Source organism: Malania oleifera, chromosome 8, assembly GCF_029873635.1.
Source record: "Malania oleifera isolate guangnan ecotype guangnan chromosome 8, ASM2987363v1, whole genome shotgun sequence".
NCBI lineage: Eukaryota > Viridiplantae > Streptophyta > Magnoliopsida > Santalales > Ximeniaceae > Malania > Malania oleifera.
In genome coordinates, this window is record NC_080424.1 from 92616654 (window position 1) to 92636823 (window position 20170).

Below are 20170 nucleotides of genomic sequence, written 5' to 3' on the forward strand. Positions count from 1 at the left end.
ATTTGTCTGAGGATGAAAAGCGGTGCTAAATGCTTGCTAAGTCCCCAATGCCTCCCGTAAGCTTTTCCAAAATCGCGATGTAAAGCGTGGATCACGATCCGAGACTATGGATACCGGCACTCCATGGGGTCGAACAATCTCTTGTATATAAATCTCTACTAACTTGTTCATAAGGTAGCTAACTTTAATGGGCAGAAAGTGCGCTGTCTTCATCAACCTATCAACCACCACCCAAATGGCATTCTGACCATGCGGCGTTGGCGGTAGCCCAGTAACAAAATCCATGGATACGTGATCCCACTTCCACTCGGGAATGAAAAGTGGCTGCGACTGACCAGCCGGTCTCTAATGCTCAGCCTTAACCTGCTAACATGTCAAACACTGCTATATAAATTCAACTATTTCCCTCTTCATGCCACTCCACCAGAAATACTCCTGCAGATCCCTATACATTTTCGTACTACCAAGATGAATAGTGTATAGAGATCTGTGTGTCTCTTCTAGAATCAATCTTCTAAAACTAACATCTGTATACACACACAATCTGGTGCGAAATCTGAAGGCCCCATCATTGGCAATACTGAATTCCTCTCCCTGACCATCCTGTATTCTGGAAAGCACCTCCACTGACTCTAAATCATCTCTCTGAGCAGCTTTAATTCTTTCCTACAGTACGTGCTATATTACTAAACTGGCAATAAGCACCTGAGGATCATCCTTCACTAATTCCACACCGAGCCTTTCCAAGTCCATCTAAATCGGGTGCTGAATTGCTACTGCTAACTATGTTGTATCCTCCGACTTACGGCTCAAAGCATCAGCCACCACATTTGCTTTACTTGGGTGGTAACTGATGGTACAGTCATAATTCTTAATAAGTTCCAACCATCTCCTCTGCCGTATGTTTAACTCTTTTTGTGTGAAGAAATACTTTAGACTCATGTGGTCAGAGAATATTTCACACCTCTCACCATATAAATAATGTCTCCAGATCTTTAGTGCATGTACAACCGCAGCCAATTCTAGTTCGTGAGTAGGGTAGTTCTTTTCATACTCTTTCAACTGCCTGGATGTATACGCTACCACACTACCGTTCTACATCAGTACACAACGGAGTCCTTTCAAAGACACATCACTATAGATAACATAATTATCACCTCCCAATGGAATCGTCAGAACTGAAGCAGTGACAAACTGCTGCTTTAATTCTTGAAAGCTCTGCTCGCACTCTTCATCCCACACAAATCTAGAATTTTTCCTAGTTAATCGTGTGAGTGGTCTTGAAAAAGCCAAAAACCCCTTAACAAAACGACAGTAATAACATACCAGTCCTAAGAAACTCCTAAATTCCTGTACATTCCTCGGCCTGGCCCAACTTACCACTGCATTGATCTTGCTGGGATCCACTGAAATACAGTCCCCTGAAATCACGTGGCCTAAAAATACTACCTTCTCGAGCCAGAACTCACACTTGCTAAACTTGGCATAAAGCTTCTCCTCTCTGAGTGTTTGTAGCAACTACCTCAAATGCACCTCATGATCCTCAAAACTCCTCGAGTACACCAGTGTATGATCAATAAAAACCACTACAAACTGATCTAGATACTAGTGGAAAACTTTATTCATCAAGTCCATGAACACGGCTGGGGTATTCGTCAGACCAAACGGCATAACGAGGAACTCGTAGTGCCCATACCTAGTCCTGAAGGCTGTTTTCGCGACGTCCTCTACTTTTACTCTCACTTGATGATACCCGGATCTGAGGTCAATCTTGGAATAAACTTATGTGCCCTGGAGCTGATCAAACAAATCGTCTATACAGGGTAGAGGATATTTATTCTTAATAGTAACCTTGTTGATTTCTCTGTAATCGATACACATCCTCATAGACCCGTCTTTCTTCTTTACAAACAACACTGGAGCTCCCCATGGCGATACAATGGGTTGTATAAATCCCTTGTCCAGAAAGCCTTGCAACTGCTCCTTTAATTCTCCCAATTCCGCTGGAGCCATATGGTAAGTAACCTTAGAAATCAGAGCGGTCCCTGGACGTAAACCTATAAGAAAATCCACCTCGCGCACAGGAGGTAACCCAAGTAACTCTTTTGGAAAAACATCTTGAAATTCTTGTACCACTGGGCTGCTATCAATATTCAATTCATTTTCGGGTACATTTTTCCAAAACGCTATCAACCCCTGACCTCCATCTAAGAGTAATATGCTCACCTGCACGACTGACACCAGTTGTGTTGGAGCACATACCCATGAACCAACGAATCTGAATTCCTGCATACCAGGGGGTCTGAAAATTACCTCTTTCCGACAACAATCAATGCTGGCGTGATTGGCAGCCAACTAGTCCATACCTAGTATTATATCAAACGCACAAATATCAAATACAATCAAGTCAGCTGGTAACACTTTCCCCTGAATTTCTATCGGATAGCCCCTAAGTACCCTCTGACATATGATCACTGACCCTGATGGTGTAGCTACTAATAGCGCTATATCTAATAACTGGGTCTCACTCTCAAATAATTTAACATAAGATGCAGAGATGAAAGAATGAGTAGCACTTGAATCAAAAAGAACAATGACTGGACGTTGGCCTGACAAGGCTTAAAACCTTGTTATCTTGTTTTGATGCTAACAAACAAATGAAATTTAATATATTTGTGTGAGTAATGATATTTCAGGGCTCATATATGATGAAAGCAAGGTCAAAATGCTTACAAGGATCAAATGAAACTTAAAAGAGTCAAAGCATGGATTTAAAGATGATATATGAAATCTTGAAGAATATTAGGACATGAATAAGTTGTTGAAAGTCAAGGCATATTAAAGTCAAAAGAGCCAAAGAAAGGCAAAGTGAGAAAGCTCAAAAAATATGGAAGCTTGAAGAAAATATGGACTCAATCTAAGGAAAAAACATGAAGACTCAAGAACCTAGAATGAGAAAAGTTTTAGAAGTTTTCATGTAAGTACTTTAATGTTTAAAATGTCATTTGAAATATTTTGAAGCTCTTAGGTTAACTTATACCTAGATACTTTTTAAAATACCTGGAAAATATTTTTATAAGGTCAAAAATTATTTTAAAAAGGTTAGAGTCATTTTTGGAATGAAAAGCATCAAAAAAAGTTTTTCCATTTGCTGTCAGTTTTTATACAGCCGCATTGAGATGAACGTTTCTCTATCAAGTCAACATGAAAGTTGTATTATGTTTTCTTAGCTTTCATTGGACACCAAGAACACCTAATTTGGAGTTATAAATAAAAAGTTATGGCTAAAACATTGAAGCGGGGTCACTGCTGATAGAGAACAAGACAGAACAGGCAGAGAGTTGCAGCAGCAAGTTCAAATGACTGAACTTGCGACTTCAGACGACTGAACCTACAACATCAGACGTCTGAACCCTGACTTCATACGTCTGACCCTGTATCTAGCTCTATTTTAAAAGGATTTAAGGAACTTCAGATGACTGAACTCAAACCTTCAGTCATCTAAACACTGTTCAACGGGAAAAAAATTTAAATTCTCATGTTTTAAAATATAGCCGTTTGAGCTTCAAATTTTCAAAAACTTGGGAAACTCTCTAAGGAAACTTTTGTAACATGGAAAAAAGTTTGAAAGCCTATAAATACATGGTTTTGCAAATCAAAATACATCCAAGAATTGAAAAATCTGCTTGTAAAGCTGAAAGTACTCTTGTTCTTCCAAAGCTCTCTTATTCACTCATTGAAAAATTCTTTTGCTAAGAATTCTAAAGTGCTGAACCTTCCTTCTCTAAGTTCCTACTATTAATCCTCTTCTAAGAAGGATATTGGTGAATTCTACACTTGAGCTTCATTGTATTTCATATTGATATTTTACATTCAAAGTATATAGTGCTGAAATTGTACTAACTTACTCTTTGAGAGTGTACATTTGTACGCAGATCTTATCTTGTGTTTCTTATAGTTCTTTGACGTTCCAAGGGTTGTTTGGATCATTGGCTAAGCAAGGAAATATTACTTAGAGAGGCGGGCTTTAGCCTATGTAAGGAGTGACCAAACGAGGGGATATCGTTTGGAGAAGGCGGGCTCTAGCCTTAACCAAGGAGTGTTGTAATCGGTATTATTCCACTCATCAACGGAACTGAACTAGTGAATCCTTTGGTGGTTTTCCAAAGGTAAGGATGTAGGCTGGGTATAAGCCAAACCTCGTAAAAATCTCCGTCTCATTCTCTCTTTCCCTTACTCTTTATTTTCAGCATATTTAAATTGCGTGGATGGTTTAAATTTGAAAATCATATAAACTACATATATTTGGAAATCAAACAAACTTAAGGTTTAATTTTGATTTTAGTTGCGGAAACCGAAAGAGAGTACGTTGGTTACACCATATCTTGCGAAAACCTTACGGGAGTACGTTACTTGGTTAACATCCCAAAGATAAATTTACCAAGAGTTTATTTGAGTTCTAAATATTTGGAAAGAGTGATTTGATTCATCTATATAGGATTTTACATCAGCAAGCATAAATTCTCATTCCATACAGGGCTTGGTTCAAATTTGGCAAATATAAACAAACAACCATCTTGAGTTGTTATATTACCAAAGTGCTGAATACTTTATATCTTGGTTTGGTTGTTTGTTGTTTAACTTGTACTTGGCAAATAAATTGATTGTTTGGCTTGAAGATATTGTTTAATAGATTGGTTGTTTAATTGTGTTATTGATTGGATAAAGGAACTAAGTTCTCGATTGATTAAAGAATTAAACAAATAAGTCAAGAATTGGTTAAAAGAAATAAAGGAAGTTTAAGGTATCTCAAAAGGAATTAAAAGAAATTTTTAAAATCCAATTCACCCCCCCTCTTAAGAAGCTATTCCTAATTTCACTAGATATGATAAAACAATAAATGTACCTGTCACCACATCCACAACAGCGTCAGCATCACCTGACGTTAGAGCGTATACTCGCACTGGGGCTACATTCCTCTGCTGACCACCACGAGGAGCCTGATATCCTCCCCGATAGGGCCTAAGAGCTGGGACCTGGTCTAGCGGACCTAGGCATGCACGTGCCATGTGGTCGAGTCTCCCACATCGATAGCATATATCGCTCCCTATCCGACACTCCCCTAGATGACGTCTCCTGCACGTTTGACATATCGGGATGATCAGCGCACCCTGATTTCCCCAAAGTCCAGCCATCTGCCTCTGATCTCTCCTATCGCGACCTCCTCTCCATAGACCCCTACTGAAGCCAGCCTGAAAACCCTAAGGCGCAGGTCTCTTCCTCTAACTCTGAGCCGCTATACCCCTCTGAATACCACTCTCAATAATCGCAGCTTTGTCTACAACCTCCGTAAATATCTGAGCTCCAAAGCCAATCACCTGCTTGAACAAATTCTTCTTCAGTTCCTCCTCAAACTTCCTTGCCTTTTTCTCTTCATCAGGTGCTATATGCGGAGCAAAACACGACAACTCGATAAACCGAGCCACGTACTAGGATACGGTCATCTGCCACTGTATCAGATGCAGAAACTATGCTGCCTTCGAGCTCGGAATGACAAAAGGAAAATATCGCTTGAACAACAGTTCCTTGAATTGATCCCAAGTCACTGGCACTGGAACCGACCTCTATTCCTCTATTAGTCGTGCTACTCTCCACCAACGCTTCGCCTCCCCTGTTAACTTAAATGCTGCAAATACTACCTTCTGCTCATCTGTACATGGAAGCACCGCCAATGTCTCTTCGATATCTTGGACCCAATTCTCAACTACAATCGGGTCATCTCCTCTAGCAAAGGATGGAGGCTTCATCGGCATAAACTGCTCAATTGAACAGCTACGCTCCCTAGAGCTCCTGGCCATCTCAGTCATCACTTGCTGAGTGACACTATGCAGTACAACATCTGTATCTCCTCCACCGATGGTGGAAGGTCCTAGCCTATCCTCCCCAACATTCGTGCCACTGCTTCCTGAGTCCATCCTGAAAACAAGAAACATACTTAAACACTTTATCTCATATATGGACCTATCTTGTATCAATTCAAAATTAATTACCTTCCCTAACCTTAACTCAATATCCAATTTTATCACCTAGACACATGACCTCACAATAGTTTACTATGGTTTTGCTGAAATCGTCACCCTAGGAAAAACACAGAGACCACCATGGAAATCTTTTATCCAGACAACCGAACAAACCTCAAATCCTTTTCCTATACTCTGGTATTGCTTCTGTTGCACTCTAAAGTCTACAGAACCTAACAACCTAGGCTTTGATACCAAACTGTAACGACCTTTTATTTAACTGGATTTTCTTTTTATTTTATTTTATTTTTTTATATATACTATAACATTTAAAATGCTCTGATACCACACTGAATTAAACCCAATCATCAACCTAAGCAGCGAAAAGCAGAAATTAAATAAACATAATCATATGTAATTATATACAATACCATAGTGCTAATTTGTTTCCCAAAAAATATATATATAACTGTTCCCCAAAAATATCCTCAACTGGCTAGGGCTACACAAAAATACTCCCAAAAATACTCACTCTAATATCGGGGCAATACTGAGACCCCTCTATCTACGAGCCTAATTTGCTCTCCTACCTGGATCACCTGAAAAATTTTAAAGTAGTTGGGATGAGCCAATGCTCAGTAAGACGAAATATGCTAATGCTAGTGTGTGGCAAATGAGTTACAATACTGTGAAAATCTATTACTATATAGTCATGTATCACTGAATCTGTAAAGTACAATACCAGTAATATAATCCTCATCTTTTACCTGTTGCTTAACATTCTGTGCTTTAGGTTTCTACTCAAAATACTGCTCATATATATATATATATATATATATATATATATACATATATTTTCTATTTCTGTAAACCTATATAAACATAGTAATAACTGTAAACTTCTCTGTGGATAACTGTGTGTCATGATTTAGCCCCTTATGACAGGGTTGTACGGCCCGTAGACGGGATTTACCCTAGCTGGCCAACCAGAAATAAATCACTACACTCCATAGTTTGATCAGCCCTCCTCAACCCATATATGATAGGGAGCCTGTCCACTCGTGAGCTCTATGCGATCGACCTTTATATCACGTATTATCTGAATAGGTGGTTGCACTCTATATACTGTATGTAACTATGGTACCGTGCTCTGTAATTGTATGGTCCAACAGGGTCTGATACTCTATAATACATCTCTATATACAACTATCTGTTTTACCATGATTCTGTAATAACTGTATAAACCATGACGTTGTAGAAAACTGTATCTATAGCAACTGTGTTTCTGTAATTAACTGTAAATTTGTATGTCATGGTACTGCAAAACTGTATAATCATGGTATTTCTGTAATTGCTGTAAAATACATTCACTTTCTGTATATCCTGTAAAATAAATCTCTGAAAAATACTATAAAGCATGTTTCTATACTATATCTATATTTTCAAGCCACACAGTAATTTTAAAACATATTAATCATACTTGATAAACTATATAAGTCTCTACTGTGAATAATATTCTGGTGGAACATTTATAATTTTATACTGAAATCATACTCAAATAACCTAGCATAACATATTTCCCTTACCTGTTTCCTGCTAAAAATCTCCTATTATAACGGGTCCAACACCCGCAGGGTTCTCCACTCAACACCCTAAAAACCATAAATTTCAGAACAAAACTTTATTATTCGTCTATTACATTTCTTACAACTGCTGGAAACCCAAATTCTGAATAAAAAACCATACCCTGGATTTGGGATGAATTCCAACTTCGTCCCACCGACAATCCGCTCCAGCAGACTTGTAGAGAACTCTACCAAGAGCGTCATGGTGGCCTTCAATCGTCGATCCGGCGACTAACGGGGCTGAAATCGAAGGACGAAGAGGGAGGAACCGTAAGGGTAGAGAGAGAGAGAGACTGCAGCAAATTTCTGTGATTAAAATCATTTTAGGGCTATTTATACTGCGGGCTTCTTCAACGAGCCACGTCATCTCGTCGATGAGTCCTTAAGTAATTTCGTCGACGAACCTTACCCTTCGTCGACGAAATTCAGAGTAGCCCAAATTTTTCTCTCAGTATCTTCTCGTCGACGAGTCGTAGCCTCGTCAACGAGGCCCTGTGGAAAATTTTTCGGGTTATTCCATCCAAAATGCAATTCGCGTTCATCGACAAAGTCGACTGCCTCCTTCTGTTACTGTTTCCATTACTCTCCCTCGTTATTATTTAATTAGTATTATTCTTCGAGTCATTACAAACAAAAGACTGGTTTTTCTTTTTGATTTTTCCATTTCAACTTTACACTTTTGATTTGATTTTTCATAAAATATTTCAGGGATTTAAAAATGAGTTTCTTAAGTTCATATTGGTCCCTTAAAGAGCTTCATATTTTCTAAATTGTCACTTGATACAAAGTACTTACAACAAGATTTTCTTAAACATGGTGCTTCAAGTCTTCGATAAGCCTCTTGACTTCAAGTCCCCTTTTTATCTTTAAGCTTTTAAGTATTAAGGCTTCAATATTTTTTCTTTACTGCTTGAAAAGATTTGTTGAAGCTTTCTCTTGGTATTCATAACTTGTTCTCTTGATATGATGAAAATTCACAGTTTGTTCTCTTGATGATGCTTTAATTCATAGCTTCTTTCTTTTGTGTTGAGATATATATTCTTGAAACAAAATCACTCAACAAGCAAGTTATACTAGCATTATTTGTTATCATCAAAATAAGATTGAAAAGCCTCGTTTGGCCAACATTTGCCCTATAAGTCTAGTTTTACTTCAATGAATTTTCCTAATAATATATGTGATTTTGGGGACTATCTTATGTGTTTATGCAAGGATCTAAGGTCTTTCTGAGGTCTTTTTGAGCTTATAAGAACTTACATGCATGATATGCAGATTATTACAGACCTTTGCCTATGTTACTATTACAGACCCAAATAGAGTAATAATATAGATTACAATAAAAAAAGAAATCTTCTAGGTCTTTAGACTTGGAGTCTTCATATGCCATCAAGTGATATGCTCATATGGACCTGCACACAACCTTGATAGACATTAAATACCTGAATATTTGTCATTATAAAAATCGGGTATGACCTATAAGGTCAACAAATATTGTAATACTATATAAAATATGTACTATAGTCCTTTATAGGACACTATAACTCTGTATAAATTTTGTACTGTAGTCTTTTATAGAACGCTGTAACTCTGTATAAATTATGTACTATAGTCCTTTCTAGGATGTTGTATTAATATATAAAATTTGTATAAAATTATGTCACACTGTAGCTTTGTATAAAGCATTATACTACAATAATACTATATTAAACCATACCTCTGTCTATATATATTTTACTGTAGAATCTGACAAATTTAATTATACATAACTTACAAACTCATGTCACATAGATTGAGTGATAACTTATACTATAATGATATTCTGCTAAAAATACTAGTATAACCATCTCTAGGGTTTTTCTCAAACTCAATAACCCAACTTTTCAAACATACATATATCATTGCCAAAGTTCTCATTCTCATAAATCTGTATACTCAAGAAAACATTTATATTACTCAGAAATCACATATTATAATTTATTTAGTAAAATCTCTGAAAACTACTAACATAATCTATTCCCCTTATCTGTTTCCTAGAAATGTGCCTACAGGGATCTCAAAATCGTGCCTGCGACACTCACACAAACCCTATATCCATATACCCAAACTCAATCAGCTCAATCCCAGAATATTTACCATTTTAATACTTCTAAACCCATACTTTTCCAATAACTAATTAAAGTTGAAAAGTATCTTCCTTACCCCAGTTTTGGAGTGGTGCCTAGAAATCCCGAATTATGAAATCGCTTTAGTTAAACTGCGGAGAATCATCGCTGGGATCCCGAAATGCTATTTATACTTCAATTCAAGCTAAAATTGAGTCAAAAATCGAAGAGGGAGAAAAAGTGATGGCCGCAACCTAGAGAGAGAGAGAGAGAGAGAGAGAGAGAGAGAGAGAGAGAGAGAGAGAGAGAGAGAGAGAGGTTTTTAATTATCTTAAAAAAATGACTTTAAGGCTTTGTATAGGCCATAGACCCAGAGCAAAATCGTTGACGGTTTTTCCTGAAACCGTCGATGTTTGGTTTTTAACCAAACACTGTTTTTACCGTTTTACCTTTACCTAACCATAGTAACACAAAATCGTCGATGATTTTCTGAGCTCTACTAAAAACCATTGACGATTTGGCCATTACCACAACAAAATCTATATTTTCTTTACTATTTCATTAATTACTATTTTTCGAGTCTCTACACATGCTTTGGTAGGGGCTAGAGTAGGGGGGAAATGATCCCCTATGGGTAGCCTAGGGGGATATGGGCTTAAGAGGCTAGGGTTGTGTATAAGCCTACATTGGGCCTAGACTTTTAACCTCAATTGAGCTTTAAAATACACAATTAGGCGAATTAGGTCCTTACTAAGATAGGCTTATATTTTTTTTGTGTGCAGGTGTTTGAGATTAGAGGAGCCGGCACAAGAAGCTACCATTTTTGTTTTTGCTTTTCTTTTGTGTGTGTGTGTGTGCGTGTTTTTTTTTTTGTATTTATCTTCTTCTTTTTTTTTTTTGTATTATTTGATTGTGTTAATGAAAACCCTAATTATGGTAAAGAGGGACACTTCGATGCATACAACTAGAAACAGATGGTGAGGTGAGTGGAATGAGGGATCACATTTAGGAAAAGACCTTAGATAACACCAACCTTTTCAAAACAAAGATTGCCTAAAATAAGCTTAAAATTGATACCAAAATAAGATGAAAAAGACCCAAATTTTGCTATATAAACATTTGAAAAAAAATTGGGTGTCTACAATTAAAACTAAAAATTGAAAGCCAATAATCCATTTAGCTAATATTTTTAAAATTGAAAGGAGCTAAAAGACATGATTGATATTTTTTTATGTCCTTGAATCAAATAAAAATTTTAAAATATGGTTGAAATTATTATAATTATCTTTAAATTGCTGAGTGTATTTCCAAACAAACATCATGTGATACAAGAAAAGTCCTATTGTACAGAAAAATAGTACACATCAATACTTTTAAATCACTTTTATTATTTTTCTAAATTTTTATTTTATTTACTTTTTAAATCCACGTGGTCATTTTAATATAATTTTACTTAAACTTAAGTATAAAAACGAATCATTTAATTCACAAAACTATAATTTTGCAGATTATATAGGGCAAAAAACAGGTTTGATAAAAGTATAGGAGTCTCTCTTGAGTTTTCAAAAATACAAGAACCTCTCACGAGTTTTCAAAAATCGCATTAACCTCCAATGAGGTTTCAAAAATATCACAAACCTCCTATAAAATTTGCTAAAGAGACATAGATATCGCCTTGAAAGACCTTCTTCTTTTCTTTTTTTTTTTCTCCTTTACAAAATACAAGAAGAGGTTTGTGTCTTTTTGACAAATTTCAAGAGAGGTTCTTGAAATTTTTGAAACTTCAAAGGAGGTCCCTAAGATTTCAAAAATTTTAGAAAAGGTTCTTTTCTTTTGACTCTTTTTGTCAGACCTTAGGGAAGGTAAGTGTCTTTTATCCTATTATATAATGTGCTAATGAGTTCCCAAATAGTTAGAAAATCTTAAAATTTGATTTCTATAATTTCTTAAAAATAATATAAAATTAACCCTAGAACTAAAAAAATTAACAACATAAGTACACGCATTATCATAATCTACTTTTTCACTATACAATAATAATAAATAATAATAAAAATGATGCAAATATCCCTAAAATTTTTCATTTTTATCAACCCACGAAAATATTTGCCACTTCTCAACTAATCTACTATAATGAAGAGACACTATAAACATTATACAGAAAATGATTTTAAATGGCTACGAGCATTCTTCCATCTTTTATATTTAGACATGAACTAAAATATTCTGATTTTTATAAATTAAACAAATGAAAAAACATTAGTCTTAACAATTCAAAATTTTATTTTGCAGTTATAATAAACCTTGATTATATTAAGATTGGAATGCTATTTTGATCATCTCTTGCTCATCTCTCGATTTCCAAAAAAATAATGATAATAATAATAATCAAATTAAATTCTTCTAAATAAAAAAATTTAAATTTGAATTAGAGTGGGTATTAGCGGAGATTGAATCTTAGGTCACTATGCCTAAGTGACTAACTTGTAAATCGTCATACTTAATATATATAGATATATATATATATATATATATATCTATTTTAATTAATTGTCATTTTAGTAAGTCAAGTCTGCTGAGAAATAAAGAAACGCCTACGGACTATAATGCCCTTCGCATTTAGTTATGTGGTGATTGTTGCATACATGCGTCGCACTCAATTCATTGCCGTCCGGACAAGTGCGATCTACCCTTCAGACCGCTGAGGGGTGAAACTGACATTTTAACTCGAGCAAGGGGTATGATGGTCAATGCATCCCAAACCGTGACTCTATCGGTCAAATAAATTATTTTAACTCTGAAAGAGCAATGTTACGCTGCAAGCCCAGATGGTGTCATTGATGACACGCCATGCATTCAGCTTCCACGTGGCATCAAGTTCCTTTCTGCACCATTGGACACCGGCTGTTACTTTAGAAGGCGAATTTCCATTTGTCAAATAAGTAGGTCATAACACGTTGATGGGAACCACAGTTAACTAACTCTGGTTCCCACCTTCCCATTTTACCCCTCAGTCTCGCTCGATTCAATCATGATTATTAAACAAAATCTTCACATAGGAAGCTGAACAGCAACTCTCTCTCGCCTTTCTTTGTAATTATACCCAGTAAGAGCTTCTGAATTTCCCGGTGATCGAAATCTGAGGGACCTATGTTCCCTGAAAATTTTGAGAGAAATTTCAGGCAACATGCCTCGACCGCGGAGGCTGATCAGAATGTGGTCGTCGCCGTTAGAGCCGAGAAGGTGATCTCCAAGACTGCATTCGGTTGGGCTCTCACTCACGTAGTTCATGCCGGCGACTGCATAACGTTACTCGCCGTCTATTCCGGCGGCACGAAAGGTAGTTCCGGATATAATTTCAGTTGTACATCTTCAAATGGCTAAATTTACCTTTTAGTTGAACATTGTTGATTAAGGCGTTTAATGTGGGTTGCAGGTCGGCGATTATGGAAATTCGGGAGATGGAGCGGAGATTGTGAGAGCAGTCGCGGGGAAGTGTCGCCGGATCGGATACGCGAGATCTCGGAATCTTGTTCTCAGATGGTTCTAAAGTTTTATAACCAAATCGAGGTGACTCTGAAATTACCGAATTGCCACGCGCTAGATCTCCTTTTTGAGTGTTTTGAGAAATGTGATTTGATTTGGGGTTTTCTTACTTTATTGCTCTGAATTAGTAAGTACAGACTGTACAGTGCAGTAGCTCCTTTTGTACGCCCAAACGACGTAGTTTTGTGTTAGGAACGCCCAAGTTGCTATTTGCCTATTTCCTTTTAGGGAGAAAAGATAGTAATGGAAATGGGTTTCCTTTTGCGCCTTTTTTACTTTCAGTGATTCTCAATAAAAAAGTGTTACGTTTCTGGCATATGATTGAGGTGTCAGAATTGGAAGTTTCTGGGCGGTAGGCTTTCAAAATTCTGAAAGGTATTATACTATTTTTTTTTTCAAATTAAAATGAAAAAAAAAAAGAAGCAATGACTACTAAATCACTAGAAATTTAGGGAGTGTTTTTTTATTTTTTATTTTTTTTGGGATTTTTTTTTAAGAAAATAGAAAGAAATCAAGGTAATTAGCAACTTTTATTGTGCATTTCACATGTAGAATTTTACCAATGTAGTAAGATTGAAATGGAATGGGGGATAGAATAGAATTTATCTCATAATTTAGTATTTAAATTTTAATCCTATTCCTTTTTCTATCCCATTATATTCCACAAACCAAGCAGGTCGAAAATAAAACTGAACTTTCATTTTATTTTATTTTTTTCATGTTAATTCATTCGAATTCCATTCTGCCAATTTAAAGGGCATATTGATACTGTGTGGATGCAGGTAAGTGTGAGGATAAAGGTTGTATCAGCTACGCCTGCAGGGGCTGTGGCAGCACAAGCAAACAGCAATGCAGCCAACTGGGTCGTACTGGACAAGTAATTAAACATAAATGTATTGTTTCTTATTTCTAATCTGTTTGTTTAATTGATTGCAACCTCTTCTATTTTCCATCCCGTTGTGCGCCTCATAGCTAGGGAAGAGCTTTAACCCATTAGATGCATTCATTATTTCATTTTTTATTCGTATCTCCACATTGATTAGTCACATAAGCATATTTTATTATTCATTATTATTATATGCCTAAGGTGACTAGGTGAGCTGTCATTAGATATATATACATAATGCACATGCCTTTGTTATGTTTGTCGGTGATCTTTGAAGAGGAAGTGACAAACCACCCAGCCTGCCAAAAAGTCTTGAACAGCAAGCACGCATGAATATATATATTAAAGATCTAAGATTCCTATTCTGAGAGGGGTGGAAAGGGTTATGTGTTTGGAGATGGGCTACCTCCGGTTGTGATTCTAGAATGAGTTGAATTGGAATAGACCTCCTAGGCATAAAGTCTGAATAGACATGATCAAAATTGAAGTGCATTTCTCTATGTTATTTGATTTTATGTGGTTGGAAAATTTGTTTCTATATAATGCAATAGATCAATTATACTTTCAATTAAAATTCAAAAATTTCAAATGCTGGTGTGGCTTGAAACTTAATAAAAATGATATGTTTAGTCGCTGGTTCATGCTTTTGTGACTCTAGCAATGTTTGAAAATTTAGTTTGTATGTTTAGGATACATTTTACTCTTGGCATAATCATTATCCTATCTAGATGGTTTTGGACAAGGAGGGTTGTTTATCTAATGGATGGATTCGATCATAAATTGACTGGCTACTTTCAGAACACCTAGCATAGCAATTCCAGTTTCCATTACGTTTTTCTTCTTTTGTACTCAATTGGCATGTTTTACCATTTGACCATGTAACTATGCAAGTGTTTTCGCGGGTTATGCTTCATTAATGAACATGTTACCTTGTAAACTTTCGAAGCACACTTTTCCTTAGAAAGGTTTATGAGGTGATTAATTGAGCCATGGCTCTATTCTTCTGAAACAGAAAATTGAAGCATGAGCAAAAGCATTGCATGGATGAACTCCACTGCAACATTGTTGTGATGAAAGGCACTCAACCAAAAGTCCTTAGACTGAATTTGACATGCCCAAATGAACTCCAGACCCCATTCTTTTCTGCTTCTTCTTCACCAGATTTGGATGTTGGGGAAATGCAAGGCCATAGAATAAAGCATCATTCAACTCCAGTGAGCAGCCCTGAAGTTTCAGTATTATCAAGTCCTGACACAGTGAGGTCCCTTTTCCTGGTATATGAAGAAAATCCTCTTTTTGAAGAGCTGAACAAAGGAAGGTACACACCAATCCATAAGATAGGCAGCTGGGATGATTCGCTTTCAGTGCATGAATTGGGTGGGGAGACACTGATCAACCTATCAATGACCCCTGCATCATCTATAAAGAGCAATCATAGGAGTAAATTCTGGATTTCTCAAAATCATTCCATTGATGGAAAGAGCCCGATCACTAGAGACTACAGCAATACGCCCAAAATTAGACCTTCCACAACTCTACTTGATAAGTTTGTCCAGTTTGATCAAGATATGATGAATGGAGTAGGGCAAAACCAAACACATAACAGAGATGGCATGTACAAGTCAAGTATTAGAGACGCAATCCCTTTGGGTAGAGCTTCCTCGACACCTCCACCATTATGTTCACAATGCCAACACAAGGCACCAGTTTTTGGAAAACCTCCAAAACGCTTTGGATATGAAGACCTTGAGGAAGCTACGGATGGATTCTCTGATAGAAATTTCTTGGCAGAAGGAGGATTTGGTTTGGTTCACCGGGGTGTTTTGAGGGATGGCCAAGTGGTTGCAGTGAAGCAGTTAAAATTTGCTGGATCCCAAGGAGATGCTGATTTCTGCAGGGAAGTGCGGGTCTTGAGCTGCGCACAACATCGTAATGTTGTCTTGCTGATTGGCTTTTGTATTGAGGGCAAGACAAGAGTATTGGTTTATGAATACATATGCAATGGCTCTTTGGACTTCCATTTACATGGTATTTGTGTGAATATCTTCTTTTCGTTCTATTTAAGTTGATGTCCCAATTAGTCCATTTACATGATATTTGTGTGAATATCTTCTTTTCATTCTATTTAAGTTAATGTCCATGGCCCAATCATCTATGGCTGTTTTGGGGTCCTTTTCGCAATTTAGCCATAGGATTGTACTGCTTCTATAGCACCTCTGTGTGGTATGAACAATATTATCTTTTCCTTTAATATGTTCTATAGAAAAGGTGTAATACTGAAGCTCATTTCTTTATTTAACTAATCTAGCTTGCGTAAATCGTCTTTAACATCACTCTGATTGGAGCAAGCACTTGTTCTACTGACAGGAAACAAAAGTAGTCCTCTAGATTGGCATTCACGACTAAAGATAGCAATCGGGACTGCACGAGGCTTAAGGTACCTTCATGAAGATTGTAGAGTGGGTTGTATAGCACACAGAGACATGCGTCCAAACAACATTCTTTTAACCCATGATTTTGAACCACTGGTACCTAAAACTGATCTAGTTCCCTTGCAATTTCTATAATTGATATATCTTGCAAGGAGCATGTCTTGTTGATATTTAATGCTCTCATATATACTTCCATCAGCTTGGTCCATTTCCTTTGTGAACTGATACCACATAAATTTGCATGACTTATATAATCAATTGGGTTGGTTTTTCAAGCTCAGTGATTTTGGACTTGCTCGGCTGTACTGCGAGTGGGAAAATAGTACAGAGGATCGAGTCATTGGAACTTCAGGGTACTTTTCATTTTTGTTTCTTACTTCTTTGTCCTGCTTATCATGTGCATATAAATCCAATCCTTCTTTCAAACATATCATGAGCTTGTAACTACGCACAGAAAATTTTGAAACCTTTTTAAACTAAGTACATAATATGATCATTATTCAGAAATGATCAATGGCACTGTGGAATTGTTTCAGTTCCAAGTAGAAGTAGAACAATTCACATTCAATTAAGCTAATTTTGTGAAGTTCAGGTATCTTGCACCAGAGTACTTGGAAGGCGGCAAAATTACAGAGAAAGTTGATGCATATGCGTTTGGAGTGGTACTGCTAGAGCTAATTAGAGGTCGAAAACCCAGCGATCAGCAATGGTACAAAGGCCAGCATATTTTAACTGAGTGCTTTGATCCCCTGGGCGAATTTGAAGCAAACCATATCTTAGCAGAAAAGGATGGTTTTCTGGACCCATGCTTGGCTACTGACCAGTTCAATGACCTTCCCAATGAATTACGAGCAATGTGTCGTGCTGCCTCCCTGTGTCTACGCCGAGATCCTGAAGCCAGGCCCCCCATGTCAAAGGTTTTCAACCTTAACCCTCTTAATTTCTATTTTAATTCACATCAATGCATACAAACTGGTACTTTTATTGTACTGAATACCCTTTTTTTTTTTAACTGCTACTCTTTAAACTACTAGGTACTTAGGATACTAGAAGGAGGAGACGCAGGCAGGCACATGGGGCTGGACTCCAACACAATTGGTAGTAGAAGTGGACATATGCGTGGTCTGAGCTCGCTCGCCCAGCCTGAAACATGGAGAAGCCATTCTCGAAAGCTTTCACACTGAAAAAAATCCGATTCTGCTCGATCCAGGATTACGAGATCTGTTTTGTTCCATCCAATTCTGGTGTTTTTAGTAGAAACTGGTAGACATAAATTGCAGGTCTTCCTCTGTTTTTGTTTGCCCCTTTTAAAATTGCGATATGGTTGTTTGCCAGGGACATCAAGATCGTCTTCGTTGTCATCGTCATTTTATAGGGTATATTTTGTTGGGAGCTCCTAACGAGTGAGAGTTACATCCGTGTACAGTTAATTAATTTGTTCACAAATTATTTGAGTGTGAAAATGTGTTGCGGAAATTATTCCTAATGCGCCTGTTCCTCTTTAGTTTATTCTTGCTTGTTTGTTCTGGAGTAGTTCCTGCTGTAATTTTGTGAAACAAACAAATGTTCCTGCTACCATACAAAATAATTATATATATATATATATATATATATATATATATATATATATATTCACTTAATGTCCAAATTTTTTCACACACAGCCGGTTCCAAGCCTAGGTAAAGGAGGAGTGTTGCGTTAGGTAGCTGACAGTCAGCGAAGAATTATCAGATCACTATGATATGAATATTTACTGAATATTTGCTAGGGCATCCCCTTAGAGCGACGCGTTGCACTAGAACCACCCGGGTGTAGCGAAAAGTGGGCGAGGGTGGGCTAGGTCGTCGTTCTAAAACGATGCGTTGTGTTGGCACTCGGATCCAATGTCAAATATGTGAGGGTTCCCACATCATTTTGGACGTGGGTAGGTAAAGATGTTAGTTCAAGAAATTAGGATTAGATTAGCAACTTGAAATATAGGGACACCTACGGGTAAAAACATGTGGATACAATGATCAGAAGAAGAATTAATATAATTTGCCTCCAATAAACTAAGTGGGTGGGAGAAAAAGTTAAAGAAATTGATAAATCAGGATTTAAACTTTGGTACGCTAGAAAAGAAAAACATAAGAATGGAGTATGCATTATTATAGACAAAAACTTAAACGATAACGTTGTGGATGTAACTAAAGTAGGGGATAGAATTATAAACATCAGGATGGTATTAGGATAAGAGATAATAAATATCATTAGTATTTATGCTCCTCAAGTCGGCTTAGCAGAAAATCTTAAGAGACAATTTTGGAAAGATATGGATAGTATTATACAAGGCATACTAAGGACTGAGAAAATATTTATACGAGGAGATCTGAATGGACATGTTGGAAGGGATAATAAAAATTATGAAATTATACATAGAGAATATGGATATAGAGACAAAAATGAGTTTAGGGAGATAATCTTAGACTTTACTATATCATATGATTTTAGTATAATGAATACTTGCTTAAAGAAGAGAGAAAAATACTTAATAACCCTTACTAGTGGACAAAATAAAAGTCAAATAGATTTTATTTTTTTTTTTAGCTAGGAGGATAAATTGTTTATCATGCAAGGATTGTAAACTTATTTTAGGTGAAAGTCTAACAACACAACATAGAATCTTAGTATTAGATATATGTATTAAAAAATGGAAGAAAAAAGATAAAAATAAATCAGTGTAAGAGAACTAAATGGTGGAACCTGAAATGAGAAAATATAATAAAATTTAAAGATAAAATGATCAAATATAGGGATTGGACTATAGATGATAGGATAGATACAAATACTCTTTGAAATAGATTAGCTAACTCTATTAAAAAGATTGCAAAAAAGATTTTAGGTGAATCAAGGGGAAGATTCTCGACTAGCAAAGAAAGTTTGTGGTGGGATAAAGATGTACAAAAAACCATAAAGATAAAAAGAATTTGGTATAAAACATTGTAAAAATATAGAAACATGGATAACTTTGAAAAGTATAAGCAGACAAGAAAATATGCAAAAAAAAAAAAAAAAAAAGGTCGTTAGTAAAACTAAATATAGATTACTTAATAGTTTGTATGATAGATTAGGTACAAAAGAAGGGGAAAGAGATATATTTAAACTTGTTAAAGCTAAAGAAAGAAAGAATAAGGACTTAGGAAATGTAAAATGTATAAAAAGTGATGATGATATTGTCTTGGTTAAGGATGAATACTTTAAAAAAAGATGACAAAGTTACTTTAGTAAGTTGTTTAATGAAAACCAAATAGAAGGCTTAAACTTAAAATTGTCAAATGAGGAAAAGACTAAAATTATGAGATTTATTCGCAAAATTAGAGTTAATGAAGTTAAATTTGTACTAAAAAAAAGATGAAAAATGGGAAAGTTATGAGACCAGATAACATCCCAATTGAAGTTTGGAAAAGATCAGGTGATAACAGAATTATATGGTTAACTAATTTATTTAATACAACTATAAAAGTTAAGAAAATGTCATATGAATGGAGGAAAAACACTTTAATACCTATATACAAAAATA

General features: G+C 36.1%; 1 protein-coding gene across 2 annotated transcripts; it reads left to right on the forward strand.

The window, feature by feature from the left end:
• The first annotated feature begins 12783 nt into the window (after positions 1–12783).
• LOC131162313 (inactive protein kinase SELMODRAFT_444075-like) lies at positions 12784–18097 on the forward strand. 2 transcript variants are annotated; one of them, XM_058118647.1, is made up of 8 exons: positions 12784–13087; positions 13184–13317; positions 14076–14170; positions 15192–16207; positions 16547–16707; positions 16888–16964; positions 17204–17528; positions 17646–18097. In XM_058118647.1, exons 1-8 carry the CDS (start codon positions 12898–12900, stop codon positions 17793–17795), a joined length of 2148 nt encoding a protein of 715 aa, XP_057974630.1. In that variant the 5' UTR covers positions 12784–12897; the 3' UTR covers positions 17796–18097. The 2 variants fall into 2 exon arrangements, with proteins under 2 accessions (XP_057974630.1, XP_057974631.1); XM_058118648.1 differs by having other exon boundaries at positions 16547–16616; positions 16893–16964.
• Positions 18098–20170: the final 2073 nt, after the last annotated feature.